The sequence below is a fragment of the Ambystoma mexicanum genome, chromosome 6q (genome assembly GCF_040938575.1).
Source record: "Ambystoma mexicanum isolate Mex_15411 chromosome 6q, UKY_AmexF1_1, whole genome shotgun sequence".
NCBI classification, from domain to species: Eukaryota; Metazoa; Chordata; class Amphibia; order Caudata; family Ambystomatidae; genus Ambystoma; species Ambystoma mexicanum.
This window is the reverse complement of record NC_090937.1, coordinates 606,493,023-606,519,709: the sequence shown is the minus strand read 5'-3', so window position 1 is coordinate 606,519,709 and position 26,687 is coordinate 606,493,023. Positions and strand designations below refer to the sequence as shown.

At 45.0% G+C, this 26,687-nt stretch overlaps 1 protein-coding gene across 6 annotated transcripts in view; it reads left to right on the top strand.

Annotated features, from left to right (window-relative positions):
• LOC138516167 (malate synthase-like) overlaps window positions 1–26,687 on the top strand; it is a 494,080-nt gene that overhangs the window by 153,969 nt on the left and 313,424 nt on the right. For all 6 annotated transcript variants that reach the window (XM_069631088.1, XM_069631089.1, XM_069631087.1 and 3 more), the window contains 2 exons: window positions 11,271–11,361; window positions 11,467–11,543. In XM_069631088.1, the coding sequence (XP_069487189.1) occupies window positions 11,271–11,361; window positions 11,467–11,543 (168 nt within the window). The remainder of the gene's footprint in view (window positions 1–11,270; window positions 11,362–11,466; window positions 11,544–26,687) is intronic.

Genomic DNA, 26,687 nt, shown 5'->3' with positions numbered 1-26,687 from the left:
TCAGGGGTCACTAATACATGTCGTAATCTTACAGGTAGATTTTTTCACCTCTGATTGGAGACAATCGCGGCAATGAGCCGACTTAATGCAAGTGCATGAGTCAGTATCATTGTGACTAATGGTAGAAGTACTTAGCGTTCATACTGGTTCAGGGATCCATAATGCATGATGTAATCTAACCTGTCGATCTATTTACCTCTCATTGGATACAATCGTGGCGAAGAGCCGTCTTCATGGAAGTGCGGGTATCAGTATCTCTGTGGCTGACGCTAGAAGTACTTTGGCGTTCATACGTGTGATGCCTGGGTGCGCAGTGACATCACATGTAAACAACGTTGGTAATCCAATTGCAAATTAAGCAACCCTATATGGGTGTTGGCATAAAATAACGGTCAATGCCCTTATGCTAAGTATCTGTTATAATAAATCCAGCCTTGAAAAGGACTTGTTCTTATGGGAAACGGACGAAAGTATCCAAATCCTAATGTACAATAATGGGGAACACGTGTGCCCCCCTAGATAATATGAAAACTAGGTGTACCAGTGGGGACATGAATTACATTCAATGTAATAGGATAAGTTACAGGAGTCAGAATTTGGAGGAAAAAGTAATGGGTCCAAATTGGGGAGTCAATATCCAGTTGAATGATAATCACCCTGTACTGCTTACAATCTGATGGGGCCTCTCAAATTGGTCCCCTTGTTATTTCATTCTTGTTAAGTCCAGAACCAAATCACATTATGTGGTATTCATGTCTAAACTGTGTCTATGGCCTCAAATTCCCCGTGGAGGGGTATCACCTTGCATATTTGGTTATAATATTGTGTGTAGTGTAACAGTAATATGAAAAATACAGAACCATCTCTCTCTCAGAGGAACGGCCCCAAATAAAATTCTTCGGTTGTCTCTGTAAGTTGAATGACATCCAGTTTGTCTATCCAGTAGAGTTCTCTTTGAGTCCGTTTTTTTTTAACGAAATCACCTCCTCTCCGTAGTTTTCTCACCACTTCAATAATGACACAACGTAATTGTGCAACCCTATGTCTTTTTTCCGTGAAATGCCTAGCAACGGGGGATTTGGTACTGTGCATACGAATATTACTCTTATGCTCATTCCACCTTTCCTTTGCTCTTCTGATTGTCTGTCCAATGTAAAAGATGTCACAAGGGCAAACTTAAACTGTAGATTATATTGTTGGTATCACATGTAGCAAAATCTTTGCACCAGAACATGGATGCCTTATACTGGTACCTTTAATGACGTTGTTGCAGTTATTGCAGCTTTAACGCGGAAAAGTCCCATTTGTATGTTTATGCAACAGCTGTTGCTTCGATGTAGTTTGTCTTTCTGCCTTCACTAGTTGGTCTCGGAAGTTCCTCCATCTCTTGTAGGCAATCATTGGTGGTTTTGGAAAATGTTTGTCCAAATGTGGGTCCAATTTGATCCATCTCCAATTTTTCTTTAGGAGTCTTGTAACATGATGACTATGGCTCAAAAATGCCATGCAGTACAGAAATGGAGGTTCACTTGTTTTAGGTTTCGGGGTCAGCAGCCTTTCTTGTTCTGTGCCCTTAATCTTTGCTGATGCCACAATCCCTGTTGGATATCCTCTGATATTGTATCTCTCAGACATTTTGAGATTCTTCCTCAAAAGTATTTTCATCTGAAATAATACTTCTAAGCTGTAACAATTGGCTGTATGCATGATTGTCTTTAAGGTGCCTCGGGTGGTAACTAAGGTGATGAAGAGTATTGTTGACATCTGTCTTTTTCCTGAACATATTTGTTGATTATTTTAACTTCTACATCAAGAAAATGTAGTTGTGGATCACCTATCTCCATGGTGAACTTGATATTGGAATTCATGGAATTGATGAAATCCAAGAACTCACTCAGTTCTCCTTTCTCACCAGTCCATATTACAAAAAAGTAATCTATATCTCTTCTCCACATTAGTAGTGTTGATGACCAACGGTTGTGTTGTAAGACATGGCTATGTCCTAGATAGTGCATAAAGATATTTGCATATGCAGTGGCTATTGCTGACCCCATTGATGTTCCTGATGCTTGTATGTAGAAGTGTTTGTTGAATCGAAAGCAGTTGTGTAAAACTATCTTCGTGAGTTCAAGAGTAAACACCTTGGATGCTCAACAGTGTTCCTCCTGTAGGAGTGCCCATTCCAATGCATATATCCCTTTGTTGTTGGGAACCGATTTATATAGGGCCTCATTACACGGTAGGTGGTAAGGGTTTACTGGTACCTGTAAGGGCACTGGTACCGGTAAACCTTTACCGCCTTACTACGAGGTCCCTTTGCGTGACCCGACCTTAATGGCTGGTGTAGACCAGCCGTTAAAGTTGGGACCCGCAAAGGGACCTTGGTGCTAATTACGGTACCATAATTTGCGGTACCGTAATTAGCCAATTCCCCATTCCCATTGAGCCCTATGGGGCAAAAATGGGAATGGGGAAGGGCCATGGAGAAAGGGGGAATTATCGCCCCGCCAACCTTGGAATGGGGTGGTAATTCCCTTTTTCTCCATGGTGGTACCTGTAGGGTACCGGCGGCAACCATGGTGCTAATAGCACCATGGTTTACCGCATAACGTGTAATGAGGCCCATAGACTTTGGACATTGAATGAAATCAAAGTGCAGTTCAGAGGTAGTGTCCCCAAATCCTTCAGACATTTTTAAAAAAGCAATGTATCTCGCAAGTATGTTGATGTGGCCTGTACAATAGGTTGAAGAACTTTATCAAGCTAAATTGCCAAAGGGTCAAAGATGCTGTCCATTCCAGCGACTATTGGTCTTACTGGGGGATTTCTTAGATCTTTATGAATCTTCGGCAGTCTGTAAAATGCAGGGGTTATTGGAAACTCTTTCAGTAGAAATTATCTGGTTTTCTGGTTGATCCATTTGTTGTCAAGTGCTCTCTCCAGGACTTATTTAATCAGAATGCCAATGGCCTGTACTGGATATGTATCCACTTTGATGTAAGTGTTGTGTCATTGAGTAACTCCATGCATCGATTGTTATAGAAAGAGGTATCGATTATTACCAACGCTCCTCCTTTTTCCGCTGGTTTCAATGTTAGAGTTTTGTCATCCGCCAAGTCTTTAATGAGATTGCTCTGTTGTTTACGGATGTTATAGTGTGACACCTTACTATATTTAATGATCTTGAGATCCGATGTCATCTTTTTCTCAAAGATGTTCAGGTGATGTTATCAATCTGAAGATCAAAACAACTCTTAGGTCTCCTCTCTAGATAGTCGAGTAAGACTGATGCTTCCTCACTTGGTGGTTGCAGATCAAAGAATATTTTAAGACGCATCTTGCGAATGAGTCTGAATAAGTTTGTTCTTTTTTCAAAGAAGGAGGAGCCTTGTGTCGCTATGAAGGAAAGACCTATATTCAAAATATCCATTTGATTTTTTTGTTAGGTTTCTCGTGGAGATATTAATGACCAGTTCCTCGTCTATCTGTTGTGGGATCTTAGCTTTCTTTGGTCCTCTCCTTGTTTTCCTCTTTCTAAAAAAGGTTGTTGACCTGATGGAATTTGAGATGATGGTGCTATATCTGTTGTTTCTGTGGTCGGGGCTGGTCGACTAGGTCTTGCTGGGACTGATGGATTTGCAATGTTAATTTCACTAATTTGCGGGCCTTCTTCCCCACTTGCTGGTGTTTCACTGCATAAGTCACTCCCACTGGGATTTGGTATTCTATTCTTTGGTCTGTTCGGCCGTTGTGGTCTTTGGTTTTGGTAGAATTCTTGACAACTGTAGACTATATCTTGAGAGTTATCCAGTGTGTCTCGTCTAAATTTGCCGATTTTCATCTGTCTGATGTCCTTTTTGTATGAGTCTAGTGATGTATTGATGTCTGCTAGCATTGTCTGGATTTCATCCTGGGTCTTGAAGGCTGATAGTTGTTCTGTAAGGTCATTGATCTCTGAGTCAAGGTTAGAGACCGATTTAGAGAGTTCTTCTATAGTCCATAAGATCAGGTCTAGAGAACATTTATTTAGTATCTGTTCCCATTTCTTTACAAACTCAGAGACTTCCTTACACTGTGTTGGGTGGAGCTAGATCCTCAATCCTCTAGGTATCCTTTGTGCTCTGTAGTATTGGGCCAAAGTAGACGCATGTAATTTCTGAGAGAGTTTTCTACATATTAGTGTTTCCAGTTGGGAAACGATCCTATTCGGGTCGTTATTCGTTGAAGTGCTAGACTCTATATTCTAGATGAGACCCAGTTTCCTTGTAGCTTCTAGTTCATTAAAGGCAAGTGTTGTGGCATGTTTATTCGTTAGTAAATTATTTTTTGAAAAGGACATAGTCCCTAGTTTTGTCAGTCGGGTGCACCTAAAGAAGAAAAGTGCCACTCCAATCTATTTTTCTGATGGTCCATGATCACAGCAAGAAGGGATAATGCAGTAGTGACTAGAAACTGCATTACATTCCACAAGACCACGCTCAGAAGGAGCCGATGATGTCACAGAAGTACCTATGCAAAACAAAGACAGTGCGGACAATCCTGACGAGTTTGACACAGGCTCGGCATCAGGTCCCTTACATGCAAGGGAAGACTTTATGGTCTTGGGAAGTAACGAGAGGGTCCAGCAGAACAGTCAGTGGGAAACCTCAACAATATGATGGTGTAGCAGCGATGCCCAGCATCAACAGCTTACCGAGAAACAAGCGGTCACCTGCCAAGCTCAGATGGCCATATAGTTGCCATGTAGTTCAGTGGTGAAATGTTTTGTTTATTCTCATTTGTTTATTGTGGGTGATGGCTGTTGTTACGCCATGTCGCCGACATCCAGACAGGCAGCGGGCATGACGTGAGTGTTTATATAAAATGGACTGCAGCCTTTCAGGGCGCGCTAGTTGCGAGACAACCATGTCCATGTTTTCTTGAATACCCATGCAGAAACAACCCGACAGACGTATTGGGGATATTCCCAACAATGGGCACATAGAGTGTGAGATCAAAGACACATGCTAAGTTGTATCCTTCTTTCAAATTGCTCTACATTTGCAATGTTGGAAAAGTGTGGTGGAGTGGAACATTCATGACGCAATTCATGGAAGGTTATAAAAGCTTGCCCATAAAGAGTTTTTGGTCATTCTTGGTCATTTTGGAGACACTTGGAGCTAATAAGAAGGTCATAATCCATTGACCTAACTAGGAACGTCACCAGTCACAGAGAAAAGACCCTGATACTAAGACAAGCAATGTTTTGAAAATAAAGTTCATGAGACCCCAATGATTAAATTAGCTTGAGAACAGAAATCTGACGAACGACCAATGGTCCCTCTAATGTGTATCAATGAATCCAAACTTGCATTAGCGCCCTAGGTATTCTACATTCTTGGAAGTCTTGACCAACCTTACTGCTTAAGCCACAGACCCCTCTTGTTGACATCTGTCTTTTTCCTGAACATATTTGTTGATTATTTTAACTTCTACATCAAGAAAATGTAGTTGTGGATCACCTATCTCCATGGTGAACTTGATATTGGAATTCATGGAATTGATGAAATCCAAGAACTCACTCAGTTCTCCTTTCTCACCAGTCCATATTACAAAAAAGTCATCTATATCTCTTCTCCACATTAGTAGTGTTGATGACCAACGGTTGTGTTGTAAGACATGGCTATGTCCTAGATAGTGCATAAAGATATTTGCTTATGCAGTGGCTATTGCTGACCCCATTGATGTTCCTGATGCTTGTATGTAGAAGTGTTTGTTGAATCGAAAGCAGTTGTGTAAAACTATCTTCGTGAGTTCAAGAGTAAACACCTTGGATGCTCAACAGTGTTCCTCCTGTAGGAGTGCCCATTCCAATGCATATATCCCTTTGTTGTTGGGAACCGATTTATATAGGGCCTCATTACACGGTAGGTGGTAAGGGTTTACTGGTACCTGTAAGGGCACTGGTACCGGTAAACCTTTACCGCCTTACTACGAGGTCCCTTTGCGTGACCCGACCTTAATGGCTGGTGTAGACCAGCCGTTAAAGTTGGGACCCGCAAAGGGACCTTGGTGCTAATTACGGTACCATAATTTGCGGTACCGTAATTAGCCAATTCCCCATTCCCATTGAGCCCTATGGGGCAAAAATGGGAATGGGGAAGGGCCATGGAGAAAGGGGGAATTATCGCCCCGCCAACCTTGGAGTGGGGTGGTAATTCCCTTTTTCTCCATAATGGTACCTGTAGGGTACCGGCGGCAACCATGGTGCTAATAGCACCATGGTTCACCGCATAACGTGTAATGAGGCCCATAGACTTTGGACATTGAATGAAATCAAAGTGCAGTTCAGAGGTAGTGTCCCCAAATCCTTCAGACATTTTTAAAAAAGCAATGTATCTCGCAAGTATGTTGATGTGGCCTGTACAATAGGTTGAAGAACTTTATCAAGCTAAATTGCCAAAGGGTCAAAGATGCTGTCCATTCCAGCGACTATTGGTCTTACTGGGGGATTTCTTAGATCTTTATGAATCTTCGGCAGTCTGTAAAATGCAGGGGTTATTGGAAACTCAGTAGAAATTATCTGGTTTTCTGGTTGATCCATTTGTTGTCAAGTGCTCTCTCCAGGACTTATTTAATCAGAATGCCAATGGCCTGTACTGGATATGTATCCACTTTGATGTAAGTGTTGTGTCATTGAGTAACTCCATGCATCGATTGTTATAGAAAGAGGTATTGATTATTACCAACGCTCCTCCTTTTTCCGCTGGTTTCAATGTTAGAGTTTTGTCATCCGCCAAGTCTTTAATGAGATTGCTCTGTTTACGGATGTTATAGTGTGACACCTTACTATATTTAATGATCTTGAGATCCGATGTCATCTTTTTCTCAAAGATGTTCAGGTGATGTTATCAATCTGAAGATCAAAACAACTCTTAGGTCTCCTCTCTAGATAGTCGAGTAAGACTGATGCTTCCTCACTTGGTGGTTGCAGATCAAAGAATATTTTAAGACGCATCTTGCGAATGAGTCTGAATAAGTTTGTTCTTTTTTCAAAGAAGGAGGAGCCTTGTGTCGCTATGAAGGAAAGACCTATATTCAAAATATCCATTTGATTTTTTTGTTAGGTTTCTCGTGGAGATATTAATGACCAGTTCCTCGTCTATCTGTTGTGGGATCTTAGCTTTCTTTGGTCCTCTCCTTGTTTTCCTCTTTCTAAAAAAGGTTGTTGACCTGATGGAATTTGAGATGATGGTGCTATATCTGTTGTTTCTGTGGTCGGGGCTGGTCGACTAGGTCTTGCTGGGACTGATGGATTTGCGATGTTAATTTCACTAATTTGCGGGCCTTCTTCCCCACTTGCTGGTGTTTCACTGCATAAGTCACTCCCACTGGGATTTGGTATTCTATTCTTTGGTCTGTTCGGCCGTTGTGGTCTTTGGTTTTGGTAGAATTCTTGACAACTGTAGACTATATCTTGAGAGTTATCCAGTGTGTCTCGTCTAAATTTGCCGATTTTCATCTGTCTGATGTCCTTTTTGTATGAGTCTAGTGATGTATTGATGTCTGCTAGCATTGTCTGGATTTCATCCTGGGTCTTGAAGGCTGATAGTTGTTCTGTAAGGTCATTGATCTCTGAGTCAAGGTTAGAGACCGATTTAGAGAGTTCTTCTATAGTCCATAAGATCAGGTCTAGAGAACATTTATTTAGTATCTGTTCCCATTTCTTTACAAACTCAGAGACTTCCTTACACAGTGTTGGGTGGAGCTAGATCCTCAATCCTCTAGGTATCCTTTGTGCTCTGTAGTATTGGGCCAAAGTAGACGCATGTAATTTCTGAGAGAGTTTTCTACATATTAGTGTTTCCAGTTGGGAAACGATCCTATTCGGGTCGTTATTCGTTGAAGTGCTAGACTCTATATTCTAGATGAGACCCAGTTTCCTTGTAGCTTCTAGTTCATTAAAGGCAAGTGTTGTGGCATGTTTATTCGTTAGTAAATTAATTTTTGAAAAGGACATAGTCCCTAGTTTTGTCAGTCGGGTGCACCTAAAGAAGAAAAGTGCCACTCCAATCTATTTTTCTGATGGTCCATGATCACAGCAAGAAGGGATAATGCAGTAGTGACTAGAAACTGCATTACATTCCACAAGACCACGCTCAGAAGGAGCCGATGATGTCACAGAAGTACCTATGCAAAAGAAAGACAGTGCGGACAATCCTGACGAGTTTGACACAGGCTCGGCATCAGGTCCCTTACATGCAAGGGAAGACTTTATGGTCTTGGGAAGTAACGAGAGGGTCCAGCAGAACAGTCAGTGGGAAACCTCAACAATATGATGGTGTAGCAGCGATGCCCAGCATCAACAGCTTACCGAGAAACAAGCGGTCACCTGCCAAGCTCAGATGGCCATATAGTTGCCATGTAGTTCAGTGGTGAAATGTTTTGTTTATTCTCATTTGTTTATTGTGGGTGATGGCTGTTGTTACGCCATGTCGCCGACATCCAGACAGGCAGCGGGCATGACGTGAGTGTTTATATAAAATGGACTGCAGCCTTTCAGGGCGCGCTAGTTGCGAGACAACCATGTCCATGTTTTCTTGAATACCCATGCAGAAACAACCCGACAGACGTATTGGGGATATTCCCAACAATGGGCACATAGAGTGTGAGATCAAAGACACATGCTAAGTTGTATCCTTCTTTCAAATTGCTCTACATTTGCAATGTTGGAAAAGTGTGGTGGAGTGGAACATTCATGACGCAATTCATGGAAGGTTATAAAAGCTTGCCCATAAAGAGTTTTTGGTCATTCTTGGTCATTTTGGAGACACTTGGAGCAAATAAGAAGGTCATAATCCATTGGCCTAACTAGGAACGTCACCAGTCACAGAGAAAAGACCCTGATACTAAGACAAGCAATGTTTTGAAAATAAAGTTCATGAGACCCCAATGATTAAATTAGCTTGAGAACAGAAATCTGACGAACGACCAATGGTCCCTCTAATGTGTATCAATGAATCCAAACTTGCATTAGCGCCCTAGGTATTCTACATTCTTGGAAGTCTTGACCAACCTTACTGCTTAAGCCACAGACCCCTCTTCTAATTTTCTCTCTCCACTTCAAATAGGTTTTGACTTGTTCCTATAGTCGTCTCTGACTGCATACATTTCACCTGGTGTTTCCCCTACCGTCTTTTGCTATTGTCAGTCGTATTTGTGTAGAACATTTGGACAAAGGTGATAATAGCTGGACATGTGGGCCATCCTGGCCATTAAAAGTCTGCTTCCCAGTGGTAAGGGCCCAAGTAAGCAAGCAAGGGTACTTAATGAGGGCAGTGATGGCATTGGGCGGGATCATCCCGGATCTAGTATCCTGCAAAATATGTCTGCCTGGATAGCAGAATCTTGCTCCCCAATGCTGGCGAATCCATGTGCCCTCCCGCTTGCACTTTACATTTATTTTTGAATGCTGGGTTGTGTTCTGTGCGTTTGTGTTGGGGTTGGGATTTGAACAGTTCGTGTGGGCCGGGATTTGAACTGTGGTCTCTAGGTTGAGAGGGGTGACATTTCCCAACAAGACCACTAGAGGGTCTGAGCAGGAATGCTCTGATTTCCCATGGCAATGTTGCACTGTATAGGAAATATTGATGTGCATTGTTTGGGGGGTTTAAAAGTTGTGCACATTGTGTGCTTTGCTGACAACATTATAAGAAATTCAACTATTTTCCAGGTGTTCATGATTTATCTTCTCAGGGGCTGAGAAGCAAATGTTTATGGGAGTGACCATTAGTTAGTGGCCAGGATGCTCCACCCACCCTGCCATTAGCACCTAAATACAACATGTCTTTGTTCAGCCACATGTAGTGTTTGTATCATAGCAGGTCGCGTGTAGGGGATGAAAGTGAGTCTGTGTGCACAGTATAAAGTGAGGAAAACGTCACTGGGCGGGTGCAAGAATAGCAGAGAGCATTGGATTACCATTGGGCGCATGAAACAGGTCTTATCCAACCGGGACAGCACGTGTTTTAAATATGTCAGTGTTCATCTGAGGTCAGGGCAGGCAGCCATCACTTAGTGTGACAAAGGTGAAAGAAGGCGTGACCCTAAGGGAAGTCACTGAATAGTTCCTGGGCTGGCATTTCTCAGTTCTGCACAGCAATATGGGTTATACATACATTTTTCTGGAGGTTAGCAGTACCTTCAAAAAACAATTCAAGTAAAAGAACCATTTTAATGTACCTGGGCATCGCACCCCTTCAAAATACAGAGCCATTAAATGAGATTGAGAAACGAATTTAAAATCATTTAAAGTCATGTTTTTTATTTCACTAGACTAAAACAGTAATACAAAAAAACTTTTTTTTAAATGTCTTTATTGGTTTTCAAATCATCACCATTTCAATGATCAGCAGTTTATCTTCAAACATCACATACACCTATTCAGGCAACATGTCTCAGGATATAAATGTATACAGCTTCATGCCAGATTCCTCCGCCTTTTACAAAGTGCAATGACAGGTGTTGACATTGCCAAACCCAATGCTATTGAATGTACAGACCTCGGAAAGATGAAGGCCTGGGCCCACCACGTTGAATTCTGAAGCCGTGGCTGCTGATTGCAGTAGATCTCGGAAGCTAGAGCTTATCTGGCTGAAAAGTGTTGTTCAGTGTTGCCATGACTGCTCTGATGTATAAATAATGAATATTAACAAAAATAAGCAATAATCTTGCAAAGGTAAGAAACGTAACTAACAAAGCGTATTATAGATTGTATATCATATGTGGTCATCCGCGATACAGCTGTCATTTGTATTAAGGCTGGGGATCTTCAACCCACTCATCACATTTTCAAAATGGCCGAAGATCTATGCACATTCTCTTCAATAGAGTTGATTATAGATTCATTTTCTACATAAATGCTCATTGCGGTTGACCTTAAAACCTGTCTGGGTTTTACTACTCTGTGGGTTGACGACCTCAGCTCTAACTTGTACAGTCAGCGTTATGACTAAAGCTGAATGGGGACTCCATGCAAGGTCACTGGTGAAGGGCACGCTTGACATGATCCAACTCCAACAAGAAAGACGCTGAAGGGGGCCTCAGTTCTTACCTTTGGTTCTTGATTTGGACTGAGCTACTGAAGGGACATATCACTGTGCATGTTTTGGGGGATCTTAGAAGTCACCTAACTGCCACATTGTGATTTGTGAAGCATGGATTCCTCTTCTTCAAGTACAATGGTCTCTCTGTATTTTACAACCAATGCTTTCCTTTTGTTTGGCTTGCAGGTGGATTTTGATGATGGAAACTGCCCAACATTCTATAATCAAATCAAAGGAATCTACAATGTTTGCGAAGCTGTTAACAACAAGCTACCCGGTAAGACCAGATCGCTTGGGTATAAACGACACTGAAATTAAATAGTAACATTTTCAATCGACTTTACCTCACGTTCTTATCTGTTTATTTTACATTTTGCTGTAGACGTTCCTCCCATATCAGAAGCACCCGTCTTAATGCTGAGACCACGTGCGTGGAACATGGTGGAGCACAATATGATGGTAATTGTCTCCACATTGCACCCTCCCATTTACACCTTTCCTACATAGGCAGAGTCTGAAAGTACAGTACATGGTGCAAAACAACAGACAGACAGAAAGAGCAAGACACAGCAGTTGAGTGAACACTGACGTCTTGGCCAGCGAGTGAATTAGTTTGTACTTCTTTCTAAATTATATTTTCCTGTCCGCAAGGCCTTCATATGAACTGTATTTTCCATTTGGACTTTTTGTGGTGAAATGTTAAAATGCTGCATTTCATCTCCTTTCGAGCACTTTTAGAGGGGGAACCCTTGTTGCACCTTCATCGCTTTATGACATGGAGCCTCATTACGGGTTTGGCGGTAGCCATGGCGCTATTGGCGCCATGGCTGCCTCCAAAACCGGGTCCGGGTTCCCTAAATGGAGAATTACCAGGCCATTCTGAGTTCGGAGGGCCCGGTAATTCCTCCCTCCGGGAACCCAGGCCCGGACCTTCCTCATTCCCATTTGATCCCTCATAGGGCTGAATGGGAATGGGAGCGGGAGCTAACAACGGGCCGATTATGACCAGCCCGTTGTGAGCTCCCTTGTCCCCTCGCAGGACCCGGTAAGGACGCCTGGTTTTACCTCGTAATCTTGCGGAATGGGTTTAATGGGTCCGCCTCCATTAGCGGAGCCCGTTAACCCATTCCGCAAATCTTATAATGAGGCCCATTGAATTAGAATTTCATTCAACTACTTAACTCATGAACTTCTAATTTGAATGATGGTAATCAGGGCGGGAGCCCGTGAATGGGTTATTCCAGAGGACATTGGTGTTGCAGCGCCATGCACTGGCGGAGGAAAAGGGTGACTTTCTTTTTGTCTGCTGTCAGAAGGCAGCTGTGACCTAGATCTCCATTTGGTGGGCTAGGGTAGCATGTTCTACCTCCAGGGGTCGCATAGCAAAGCAAGTGCCTCCCCCAGCCTCCAGAGTACGCCATTCTCCCTTGGCAGGTGTGGCGGCCATGACTGTCACATACCTCCTCCCCTACATATGTGCCTCCTTTTTCAGGCTTCTTTTCTGAAAAAGGGATTTCTCTTCAGTAGCTTAAATACATGGGACAGGAGCCTATTCCCCTGGAAGATTAGGCCTTCTTTACTCCCGAGCGACTGGGAATAAAATAGTATGGTCATTCTACGAACTTTCACTAGTCTTCAGAGCGCCATTCTCTCTGGCCCCATTCCCGCATTCAGGAAGAAAAAGGACCCACCCAGTTTGGTTTTAAGGGGCTCAGCTGTGAGCCATATTTAACTATGTCGACTGGCAAAGGCACACACGACAGTACTTCCACTTCCACAGAAAGGTTGGTCCCTCAATTTCTAGGATGAGATTGGCCATTGTGTACACCCCCCTGTCTTCATATATGCGTGTGATCTTTACCTGCATTCCAGGGAGTTCCTGGTGTGGGAATACTAAAAAGGGCCCGACACCAGTTTGACAACTGCCTGAATCTACTAATCCCTCCAATCTAATTGTCGTCCCTCCTGCCTGGAAGGGGAGCCTATATCGGGCTACCCATGTCGTTTGCCCAGCATCTCCACCACAGAGCTCTTGACTTCCCCTTTTTCCCCACCCCGGTATTGACGAACCCTGCAGCCTTTCACCCAATAATTCAAATAGAACGGCGGGCAGCAAAGGTAAAGAGAGGTTTGTTTCCATACAGCTGTGCAGAAATTAGTTGGGAGACTGGCATGGTATCCCTGTCCACAAAATGCAGCACAAGCACATAAACCTTACAATGAGCCTCATTACATTTTTGCCGGTCCGGAAACAAGGGTGCTGGTAAGCTCACTGTGTTTGCCTGCTGGAGCCGCTGTGCCCGACAGGTCTGACCCTGCCGGACACAGCGGTCATGGTAGGCAAACTCTTAACAGAAGCACCGGCACTGTTAGCAACGTTGGCGGTGCTTCCATGTCCCCACTCCCATAAAGTCCTATGGGACTCTATATGAATGGAGATTAACAAAGGTACCAGCGCCTGACTTCCCGGCACCGGTAAATTTTTATGGGTCCGTCGACAACCCACCGGTAGCACCGGCAGGGTTACCGCCGGACCCTTAATGAGACCCAATGAGTATCATACAGAAAAGCCAGTAATGATACATTTAGTCGGTTACATTAACAATGAAATCCAAAGCCTTACAGCACCATTTAGGACCTGTACAATTCTGCTTGCCTACTCTTTTGGTGCACGCCACCACTGAAGCAGATCTTTCCTCATAACATAATGGTAGCTGACTCACCAGCTCTCTGACCACGTGCTTCCCCATTTGGGTTCCTAGGCTATTTACCCAACCTTCATTCATGACGCATACACCAGTAGCAGGGTGGTGTTGGGGTGAAACTCAGCGTCTTCAAGACCTGAGTCGATCATGACATAATAGACTCACTACCCCATGGGCTCATGTGTGTGTGGCAATCAATTTGCACTCATTCCGCACCACCTCCCTAATCATGGCAGTGGCTTATCGCACTGTCTAAAAACATGGTGTGCTTTTAGCTCGGTCCATGTCTCATGTACGTCCAGGACCCTACATAATAGAATACTGTCAGTTTTTACTTTATCCTTAGTGGTCGACAGCTTCTGGTTTCAGATCCTCACGAGGCCACATATGACTTGTAGCCATAGGTTCTGCTTGTTGAAGATCTGGTCCAGCACAAGAAAACTGGACTGCCCTTTCACAAGAATAACATTTAGGGAGGACCACGATCAAGGACAGTGGGAAGGGTTCTATCTGGTCTTTCCTCCCTGGGATAGTTCAGCTGGGGTCAGGAGGGCTTTGATGTCAGGATGCTCTTGCCTAGGTAGGTTTTACCTCCCACCTTCCTATTCAGGGATAGATTTACTTATAGGTGGGCCTACCTCTGTGTTGGATGGAAGATAAGCTCTATGATGCTGTCCTGAATGGTGTTCTAGAGCTTAATTAGCTGTGTGGCTGCTCACTGCAGGTAAACAACCTGAGAAAGTGTACATTGTTTGAGGACCAAGGTGGTTTTTACCTCTTGCATTGTGCTATTACCCATCCATTATTGATAACATCCTTAATTTTGTACACAAGTTGGCGGGAGTTTCAGTGGCATCCATCTGAATTCCCCTTCATTCTTTCTTAGGGAATTCAGGGTCTTCGCCCATCCAGTTCAATATGCCTTCCTTAATGCCAGTGTATGCCGTTGTAAAATCAGGGTTTAACACCTGGTGGCTGGTTTGCAAGTCCCAAGTTAGCAAAGCTGCCATTTATCTGGTGGGAGTGAAGAGGCTCCACTGGGCTTGTGATGGTGGCTTTGAACTTTTTTAGGACATCCTGATGTCTCTTCTCAGCATTAACCTGACAGTTCACTATCTTAACTGTTCCAAGGCCATTTATTTTTATTTTATTTATTTATTTATTTATTTGCATTTATAAAGCGCACAGAACTGCCCTGGGGCATCGTGGCGCTGTTACAGCAGACTTAGTCATGAACACAAGCATAGGAATGTGTTTACAGATGTAAACCGAGTTACCGAGTACATTTCACATTGGTAATAAACATTGAGCTTAGAGGTTATGCTATGCTGTGGTTACAATGCAAGCATGAGAGTGCATGTGGAAGACTTTAGCGGAATAGGAGGGTTTTGAGGTTTTTACGGAAGGTATGGTATGATTTTTCGTTCCTTAGTGAGGTAGGTAAGGAGTTCCAGTTTTTAGGTGCGAGGTGTTGGAAGCTGGTTCCTCCCGCCCTGGATCTTTGAAACGTGGGGACATCAATCATGTTGGTGCGGTGAGCTCTGGTGGGTCTGATGGAGGCTTTCGGTGTGATTCTTTCTGCGAGATAGGGTGGGGCATCCAGGGATAGGCATCTATGTGTGATGGTCATGGCTTTGAAAAGTATGCGTTCCTTCACGGGTAGCCAGTGGGCATCTTTCCTTGCTTGCGAGATGTGTTCTCTTTTTGGAATGGACAGTGCTGCCCGGAGCGCATTGTTTTGCGTGATTTGGAGTTTTTTTAGGTTGTGGGCGGAGGTGCCTAGGAACAGGGCATTACAGTAGTCTAGTTTTGTACCTATAGTGGCTCTGGCGATGGACAGGCAGTTTTTGGCGGAGAGAAAAGGCTTGACAGCATTTATCATCTTGGTGGTAAGTGCCGAGGAAGAGGCTATGGCGTTGACCTGGCGAGACATAGATAGTGAGGCATCTAGGTGAACGCCTAAGGTTTTAACAGTCTTGGAGACTGAGATGGTGGAGTTGTCGATGTTGAAGGATTTGTATTGGGGGGGGAGTTTGTTGAGAATTTCATTGGTCCCTACTATGAGGATTTCGGTTTTGTCCCCGTTTAGGCAGAGGCCGTTGGCCGCCATCCAGGTTTGGATGGCTGTGTAGATTTTGGTTAATGCTGTCGCATCTTCTTCGTAGGTCCCAGTTAGAGGGAGTAGTACCTGCGTATCGTCTGCGTAGTTGGTATACGCTATGTTACGACAGTCGAGGTCATTGAAGAGAGGAAGGGTGAATATATTGTAGAGAGTGGGGGCGGTGCAGGAGCCTTGTGGGACGCCGCAGTGGATGGTGGTAGGGGTTGCCGAGGCAGTGTCTGAGAAGACTTTCATGAGTCTGCCATTTAGGAATGAGGCCACCCATGCAATGGCTTCCGGGGAGAAGTGTGCTTCATTTTTTAGGTGCATGCCTAGGATATCGTGGTTGACAAGGTCAAAGGCGGCAGATAGATCCAGTAGGAGAAGGAGTGCCGGTTTGCCTTTATCCATAGTGTCAGCAAGCTGTATTTTCAGATCAAGTAGGGCTGACTCAGTTCCGTGACCTGGTCGGAAGCCTGACTGTCTTTTTCCTAGGATATGGTTGGTTTCGAGATAATCCTGGATTTGTGTGTAGGCCATTTTATCCAGTATCTTGAGCAGGAAAGGCACAGTGGTGATGGGCCTGTAGTTGGTAGCTACTTCAGGGTCGAGGGTGGTTTTTTTTAGAAGCGGGCGCACCCAGGCTTCTTTTAGACTGTCAGGGACAGTGTTGGTTTTGAAAGAGGCATTAATGAATGATTTAAGGAAAGGGGCGAGTGTTTCAGTGCAGTCTTTGATCAGGCTGGCGGGGCAGGGGTCTCCTTTACAATTGGATGGTTTGATCTTGTTAATTATCTCAATAACTTCGTGTTCTGTGACTTCCCTGAATTTGAACGGGGTAGTGGGGGCTTTGGTGGATGTGGTTCCCGAACTAGGGGTGGGCATGTGGCTCGTGGTGGTGGGAGATTTGAGGTGCAGTGATAGGTTTTTGTGGTGCTCCTTAATTTTTGTTTGTAGGAGTTCAATTTTATTTAACAAGGCAGATTGTATGGAGTTGCACCAGATTTGGTCTTTAACAATGTCTTGTGATTTGGTGGCCGGTGTGGTGAGTTCGTTGAAAATGGCGAAGAGTTCTTTGGATTCGGAGCTTGCATTAGCAATTCTATCATTATAAGAGACTGATTTAGCTGTGATTATGGCTTTTTTGTATTGGGCAGTGATTTTTTTGTAGGAGGATAGGGTGGCTGGGGAAGGCGATTTCTGCCAGGAGTTTAGAGCTTTTCTTTTCTGTGAGCGGAGTTCTTTGAGTTCAGTGGAGAACCAGGTATTTGAGTGTTTGATAGTTTTGGCTTTTTTGGTCTGCAAGGGGGCAATGGCGTCAATGGCGGTGCTTATGGTGCTCTTGTAGATATCTGCTAATTCTGACGGGTCAGATGACTTGAGGTCTGTGGAGAGGATGTGAAGGTGGGGTGTAATTTTATCTTTAGTGAGATTTTTTACACATCTTGCCAGTGCTGGGGGGATGGGGTTAGGTTTGTTTGTGTTAGATACAGCGGGAATAAAGAAGTGAATGAGGTGGTGATCTGACCAAGGAGTCGGGGTGATGGAGCTAATGTCGACGTGACAGTTGTGGTCAGCTATCCAGTCCAGGATACGGCCTTTGTTGTGTGTGGGTGAGGTTATTTTTTGGTCGAAGCCTAGTTCTTTTAAGGCTAGTGCAAGAGATTTAGCAGGCTTGTCCTTTTTATCGTTATACCCCAGGTTAAGGTCACCTAGAAGGATGCTTTTGGAGGTGAGTTTTAGGTTTTCTGTTAGGCGGTGTACAAGGTTCTCATGGAACTCTGTTAGGGGGCCGGGCGGGCGGTAGACTAGGTTGAAGGTGATGGTGGAGTTAGGGGAGAGGGCAATTTTTATAGCTAGAGAGTCTATGTTGTCACCTAGATTGGAGGTGATTTGTCTGGCCTCGAGGTGGTCTTTCAGGATGAATGCTACCCCACCACCTACTGAGGAGAGGCGGTCTTGCCGGATAATGGCGTACCCCTGTGGGATAGTAAGGTTGAGGGCTGGCCCTGCAGCGCTGTGCAGCCATGTCTCGGTGATGGCTAAGATGTCGAGGTCCAAGCTAATTAGGAGTTCGTGAATTTCAAAGGCATGGGCAGGGATGGATCTGGCGTTTATGAGGGCACACTGTAGGTTGTGTGTGTGTTGGGCCGAGGTAGGGGTGGTGTTGAGTGGTGTCGCCGGGATGGGGTGCGGCATGGTGGGTTTAGGTAAGGGTGTTTTGACTGTAAGGGATGGCGTGTTAGGCGTGTTAAGAGTGGTGGGAGGTGCTTGGTGGGTGAGTCTAGGGTATCTAGAACGGAGACCTAGGAGTTGGTTCCTGGTGTGGATGGGTCTGGTGTAGGAAGTTATGCTGGGTGGAGGATGACGTGCTGTGGGGATGCTTTCAGTGAAGAATGATGGTAGGAAGTAGGTGGGAGGAATGTTGGAGAGGAATGCCAGTGGGGCAGCTGGTGAGCTGGTGGATTGTTGAGGCATGGCGAGGGTATCGTTCAACATGGCACAACTAGAAACAGAATGCAATGTGGGCAGCAAAATCAGGGCACAGTATGCGACCATAAGGCACAACACAATAGTGTGGTCTAGATACGACCATAAGGCACAACACAATAGTGTGGTCTAGATATGACCATAAGGCACAACACAGTAGTGTGGTCACTATGCGACCATAAGGCACAACACAGTAGTGTGGTCTAGATACGACCATAAGGCACAACACAATAGTGTGGTCTAGATATGACCATAAGGCACAACACAGTAGTGTGGTCACTATGCGACCATAAGGCACAACACAGTAGTGTGGTCTAGATACGACCATAAGGCACAACACAATAGTGTGGTCTAGATACGACCATAAGGCACAACACAGTAGTGTGGTCTAGATACGACCATAAGGCACAACACAGTAGTGTGGTCACTATGCGACCATAAGGCACAACACAGTAGTGTGGTCTAGATACGACCATAAGGCACAACACAATAGTGTGGTCTAGATACGACCATAAGGCACAACACAGTAGTGTGGTCACTATGCGACCATAAGGCACAACACAGTAGTGTGGTCACTATGCGACCATAAGGCACAACACAGTAGTGTGGTCTAGATACGACCATAAGGCACAACACAGTAGTGTGGTCTAGATACGACCATAAGGCACAACACAGTAGTGTGGTCACTATGCGACCATAAGGCACAACACAGTAGTGTGGTCTAGATACGACCATAAGGCACAACACAGTAGTGTGGTCTAGATACGACCATAAGGCACAACACAGAGACTACACAGTATTACAGTGGTCGCTGGGCGACCGTGGTAACGGTGCTATTGTCAGATGGCAGCATATTGCAGAGCAAGGCAAGAGCATGGTTGGTTGGCTATGGATTGTGCATTAAGTATTTTGTTGCAGTTCAGAAGCACAACGGTGCATGTGGGACCTTGGGCGTAGCAATGTTAGGAGGTGCTAGGTCAGGGCTCTAGCTCGAGGGTCGGGAGTGGATAGTGGAGGAGGGGGGCAGTATGCTTACCCTGTAGGTGGACGGCAAGGGGTCCTGGCTCTAAGCTCGACTATGCACTCCACCTGGAGCAGCACGGGCAGAGTTTGTGGCCCCTGGCTCCTGATGCTCCGAACAGGCCCTCAACAGGCCTTAGAGTGGCCATCTTGTCCAGCTTTAGGACCTCTGTCCTTGATCCTCGTTGCATAAAGGGAACACTCCGCCATAAACTCTCCCATCCCTGGTTCTATCCTCTGGCACCCTGCAGGCCTGAACACCCAAAGAGTAAGGATCACAAGAGTTTGGGAGAACTTCTGGGGAACCTGAGGTTTTGCACAATGAAAAAGTGAGCTTTTTCTAAAAGAAAAACAAAAGTACCAAGATGGATCAAACCACAAAATGAATCCCTTACTCCAGAAGCACCACTGGTCCTGAGCCAACAAATGTGCAGGCCCTGTTCTAAAAAAAGTCTAAAAAAACTCAGTCATTCAGAGTTCTCAGGTATTTTGGGGTCCCAGCAGCCTTCGTTCATTGTGGTGGGTTATGATCCACGGAGACCTTGGATGTATTTCAGTGTCTGTATTGCCCATGTTACCCCCGGGACGGTGGATGGCCTCTGGTGGTCTTTAGACTCTTGTGTCCATGGGGGTCTGGAAAAGCAGGTGTGTAGTTCCCCCTCTTTCCGAAGGGGTCTCATGAGCTTAGCTGTCCCATCTAGGACATCTAGTGAAATGCACATGTGCACAGGGATTCCTCCACCCATAAGGGTTCTATTTGGCCGGGCTGTCCCTCGCTGGGACGAGTTGGGAAGGCATCTTCCTCATACAGGGATTGATCAGGATACCATTTTTCTTGCAGTGATCCTGTCCTGATGACATGTTCATTGCTATTGGTCTCTAACCTTTCATCGACAAGATTCATAAATTCCACTGAAGACTTCCATCTGCCAAAACCACCCATGCTTCTCTGGAGCCTCAATCATTGTGTACACTCAATCAGTCCATTACCTTTATGAATATTCTGAAGGAACTAGTCTCCCTCTTACTGACCAAACTTACACCTACTTGCTCTATTATTGATGTGCTACCAGCCTATGTCACCAAAATATTGCTTGTGGAATGCAACCAAACAGTTGGGCTGGCCTGCCCCTTTTGGGGTCAGCAGAGCCTGATTTGTATATGGTCTTTCCCCTTTTATAACAGCATGGCAAGCAAATAACGATGGTCTGGAGGGTTGCCCAGAGCAAAGCTAAAGGTTAAGATTAATATTGAACCTTCCAGCCATCACCTCTTTTGTTTTGCTTAGTCACCCCGAGTCGGACAGGTATGCCCAGACATGGCTCTCATGCATGCTGTGCCTAGAGACCCAAGCTAACATGTGTGGGGATGTCTGTGGTCTCGTGCAGAAGGGATATGACCAAGCAATTCGGGCTGGACTGTCCCTTGTGGGGTGGGACTAAGCCTGATTTGCATATAGTCTTTCCCCTTTTGTAATGGCTTGGTAGGCAAAGAACAATGGTCTGGAGGGTTGCCCACAGCAATGCCAGGGGTTAAGATTAACTCTAAACCATCACCTCTTTTGTTTTGCAAAAGCTAGGGTGATACAAAAGTATCCCCTTTGCACTGCATCGTAAGATGCTATGTGCAATGTTAAAAATACAAGAATACAAAGGTTTCCCGGTACTGATAGTCTGAAGGACTGATCAGTTTCCCCATGATTGTGAGCAAAAGTCAAGTGAAGTGAAGCTGAGGTCTTTACTGTCCTTCAAAAAGTCAGGACAGGATCAACACAAAGTAGGACAAATGGGGTTCCTAAGGAAACTATGGAGGGAAAGTTGCAAAAAGAAAATCTTTCCTAACACTGCACATGGCTCTGTAAGAGAAAGCAGTTAGTGGCTCTGTAAGATACGAAGTGGGATGGTAGGGAAGAGAAGTGCAAAGCACTGTAGTGCAGGTCAGAATCAATTGTTTCCTGTGTTACAGTATGTTTTCTAATGTATGCTGGGGGAAGGGATTCACTGGATGAGCTAGCAGTACGGCTGGTTCCAGGGTGCATTGGAGTGGGAGTATTGATAGCAAGAGGATAGGGTAGGAGTTTGTGTTTGGTAGGTTAGACCTTGTGTGTCTTTTAAAGGGATATGAAAGTTTTGCGAGGTAAAGAGATTGTAGCAGTAAGCAGTTAATAAGGGGAGTTTGATTGGAAGGAGGAGGGGGTAATTGGTCGGGAAGAGTCTTTTTGTGTGGATTTAGGGTCCTTTTTTGTTTCCAAGGTTATGTTCTGATGTTAAGTGTCTCATGGGAAGAGATGGGCACATGGAAAGAGGCATCCCTGGTTGGGATTGTCCTTCATTTAGCAGGTCGAAGCACAGCCTACTCTCCATTTCAGGGTGTTTGTTGATTGGTGATCTCTGTGAAACGAGACATACGTCAGCCAGTGTTTCCCTTTGTGCTAGTCTTGATTATTTGCTCTTTCTTAGAGTTGGTTAATTGAAGAGCCAAGTTTTGATCTGTTTTCTGATTGTTAGGTGGTTCATTTCCATGTGTAGATGCCTAGGTATGGAGTTTCTTAGTTTGGTAGCCAGCAGGGAGAATGTGGTTCCTCGTTGTCTTGTCTTGTTGAAATTGTAAACTAGGACTAGACCTTAGTGTCGTAGATGGCATGCAATGCTGGAATTTCATTCTAAAGGAAGCTTGACTCTGTACATCATTATAGCAGTAGGCAATAGAAAGTATTTTTAAGTGTATTGTTTTCTTGATGGGATACCCATCAAGAATACAAAGTGCAGGGATGAGGTGTTTGTACGTTTTTATACTGAGGAGTAATCTTGCGGCCACGTTTTGTACTCTCTATATTTCTCCCAAAAGGTATTTTGGGAGCCTAAGATATAGGCTCTTTGCATAGTCCAATTTGGTAGTACTAGTGATATCAGGGCATTGTCCTGTGGGCAAAGGATACATAAGGTACAATGCAGTGTAGAAATCATAGCTGCAAAAATAGCTCTTGACAATGGCTCTCTCCTGCAGAGGAAAAGAAGAGGTAAAAAAGGTCAGGGGGGGGGGGGGAGAGGAGAAGGATAGAAATGCGAACAATAAGAATTGGAAAGCTACAAGGGGGTTGAAATAGAGGAAAACAGTGGGCCATGTGGAATCCTGACCAGAAAGAGGAAAAATAAAACATTTGTGGTATTTTCTAGTAATGGCAATTTCTAGTACATTGAAGGGTAATTTTAGAATGAGTGGTGAATGGTTGTGTGATGGACGCAAGATGTGCTCAAGTGTGCAATTGGACTGTGGAGGCTAGATTATCAGGTAACATTTTTCAGGTGCCCCTGCCAATCACAATGTAAACAACAGTCAGAAGTGAAATAGGACAGAATCAGCTGTTTAAAGTTTAATGTGATGAACACAGAGGAGAAGGGTGAAACAACCGCTGAAGAGCCATGTCCTCTCAGTGAGTGCAAATTCAATCATGTGAGTGGTAGATGATGTGAGTTGAGGTACATGGGGGAAGTTATCATATTGATGTGAGGAGGGCTTAGCTATCTGAATAAAAGAAGACTGTCCTATTCCTTAGCAAGGCTGGGCCCCCCAAAGTGCCCAGTGTAGACATAACCCCACTCTCTTGTGCCAATGTACCCAATGTATTGTCCCCCAGATGGTTGTAGGGTTGGGTTTACCTTTACAATAGTATCATGAAGGGCCCTAGTTCCACTCTCTGGGTTGGGCACCTACATATGTGACTCTTAATTTGGATAAGACAAAATTCCAGAGAACACCAACCTATCAACGTGAATTTGTACAATAAAGGGACTAAGCGCTGATTATCTGCATATGCTTTGTTTGTGCCCCCGTCTGTCCCACCTTTGGTATGAGGTATGCACAACATTAGAATCAGTAATGGATACTCAACTCCAAACCACTCTCGCACTGTGCCTGTTTGGTCAATATGACGAAGTCCCCAAACATGCTGGTAAACTACTGAATGCCTGCTTCCTAGTGCCTTCTACGTTGCTGGATACATGCAGGAGCACCTAAGAAAGAACACTGGGTGAAAGAAATAGGTCCTCATACTAAGTTTGCCGGTCCAGAAACAAGGGTGCCGGTAAGAGTTTGCCTGCCATGGCCGCTGTGCTCCACAGGTCTCACACTGCCGGGTGCAGCGGCCATGGTAGGCAAACACTTCCCGGAAGCGCTGGCACCATTAGCAACGGTGCCGGTACTTCCGTATCCCCATTCCCATAGAGACCTCTGGGACTCTATGGGAATGGGGACTTACAATTTACCAGCACCTGACTTCCTGGCCAGCCGGACTCGTAACGAGCCGGTTGCACCGGGAAATCAGTTGCCAGTAAATTATTATGGTAGCACCAACAGGGTAATGATGACTGTAATGCCAAGTACCAAAATAAAAAAGTATATAAATAAAAAAAAAAAAGTGACTAAGCAACAGAGACAGAGGTTGATGGTAACCCACCGGTGTCACTGGGGGTTTGCCGCCAACCCCTAACACTGAATCGGGCACCTGACTTCCATTACAAGTCCCGGCGGTGCAGGAAGTCAGGCGCTGGATTTTATAAGTCCCCATTCCCATAGAGTCCAATAGGACTCTATGGGGGTGGGGAGACAAAAGCACCAACACCGTTGCTAACAGTGCCAGTGATTCCATGGCAACTCTGCCTGCCGGGGCCTCGCCAGGCAGACTCGTAGTGTGGCAGTCCGGAAACAAGGGTGCCGGTAAGCTTACCAGCACCATTGTTTCTGGACCGCCACACTTGTAATGAGGCCCAGAGTGTATGATATCCTGCATGCCTGTAGAGTCACTGTAGAATGATCAAAGTATAGAGCTGGTCAGAAAAAGACAAAACCTTTATGCTCCTGTGAATACGTGTTTGACGTTGTGGGCAGTTTCTAGTACTTAAGAAGTACTGGAAGTAGTGGGTGAGTGATGGGTCTCAGATGTGCTCCAGCGCACTGTGACAAATCCAAGGAGTTTGTCCTTTGTCCTTTCTCCTCAAGAGGGAGCCAACCTCTTTGGGACTAGGGAGGTGAGCCTGCTATGCAAAAAACTCCCTTGGGGACAGGGCAAGCAGGTTCTCACTGGGGGTGATCCCCATAGAGGGCAATAAGGTCCTACACACACACCTTAATTTGAGACAGAGGGCCTCATTATAAGTTTGCCGGTTCGGAAACAACGGTACCGGTAAACCTGCGGTACCACTGTTACCGGACGGGAAAACTATGAGTTCTGATTGCGGGTGCCTTCCCGCATGCCAGGTCTGACCTGGCGGGCGTTCCGGCACCTGCGAGCAGAGCATGTCGGATGTGCCGGCACCATTCAAAATGGTGCCGGTGCATCCAACCTCCCCAATCCCATTGAGCCCTATGGGGCCGAAATGGAAATGGGGATCATTTAATTCCGGTGCCCGCAAATGGGCAATTACCGGGTCCGGCAGGGCCGTAATGACCCAGTAATTGCCAATTCGCGTGAGCCGGAAAAAAAATGATACTGCTGCTGGTCTCAAAATGAGGCCCAGAATCTCCTTTGTCTATGAGGTATATGGTAGGGTGTCCAGTTAAAATGTCGAATGAATAATTTCAAATGCATACATTTAAAAAAAAATGTTTAAACAAAATGTTTAATATTGTTTTTTCGACATTTTTGATTCTAAATTAATGCATTCAAAATTATTAAATTCGAAAATGTCACTATAAACCATATGGGAGGTGAAGCATGTAATGCTGCTAAGCGCCCATTAAATGGGAAGGACATGGCTGCTGACCCCATTCTGTAGACATCTTTGCAAGAAACGTGGAACCGATCCAGTTCTCTGTTTTACTATGCCGGGGAAGATAAAAGGTAGCAGGATTATACATATGGGCAGTGCTTTTGCTGTGACACTGGGCAGATCAACCCTGGGGGCAGGACCATGTCTGACACATGATGGGTGGAGGAATCCCTTGGAACTCTGCCCAACCCAGGTGGACAGGACGCCCGACATTCCAAGGCCTCCTAGAGGGGGAGACTGGAGAAAAAGAGAAACCTGATGCACCCAGGCTCCCACAGACAAGATGCAAAAGTGACAGACCACCTCAGGAGAGCCAACAAGCACGAGGGTGCGGCTCTGCAGTTACCAGAGTCACCGCTGACTTTCCCAAATGACACCACCAACACACACATACCTAGCCAGCATGGAGAAAGTGGAGGCGGGCGGTTGGAGTCCACAGGACCTGTGAAAGTGTTGGAGACACAACAATTTACACGCGTCCAACGAGGCCCAGAAAGAGTCTGAACGAAACAGAAGCCCATAAGGGATTAGAGACACTACCACTCACACACAGCCAATGAGGCCAAATAGCCTGGTCGAGGCTGACAGAATCAGAAGCCATGAAGGGGTTAGAGACACTGTCATTCACACACAGCCTGTGACACCAAGCAGCCCACGGCAGGCTGAGCGAACCAGAAGCCCTGAAGGGAACAGAGACATTGTAACTCAGATACTGCCAATGAGGTCAAGCAACCCAGAAGAGGCTGGGGGAACGAGGGCCCCTAGCGGTGGTGAAAGCACTATATTAAGCATTCGCCATCAAGGGGCAGTAGCCCACGAGAGGGTGGGAGGAACAGGAACTTTGAAGAGAATAAGGGTAACAATCACATACAGGAAAGGTTTCTTGAGTTAGATAAAGAATGGTGTGACCTTATGAGAATCCTGACAAAGGGTTTAGGAGCTCCTTTCTAACAGAGTGGCAAGACAACATAGAAGTTATTTGATTTTGGATCTGTCTCCAAGCTTGCTAAGGGGGACAGGAGTCATTCTCTTTGAAATACCTGAGCAATAGAGACTTTTTTTTAGGGGAAGAGAACTGAAACTACTAAAGGGGTGGGGTTCGACCACCAGCCATCCCAAGCCAAGAGGGGAGCAGAACACTTCCATAGGCTGATTTGTGTTTCATCGTTGTTAGTGGTAGGGTAGGTAATCGGATAGAGTGGATTTAGGACAGATGACGTTATTGTTATTTTGAAGACATCCTGACAAGCACCTTCTTTGTTAAGCTCTCAGCATATGGATCTACCATCATTAGCAGTAGGGCTGGTATAGGCATTTATTTTCTTTAATAAAGTAAAGTTAAACCCTAACATGTCTTTGTGTCCATCTGCCATGTGTGACTTACCACATTACCCTTGAAGTGTGGCCTCACAGACTCCAGAGAGAGAAATCTTGGATTGCCCAAATCTTGGATATACGGGACAGAGCCCAGAGTGGACCGCGAGAAAGGCAAATGAGAGAGAAACACATGGGAAGAGAA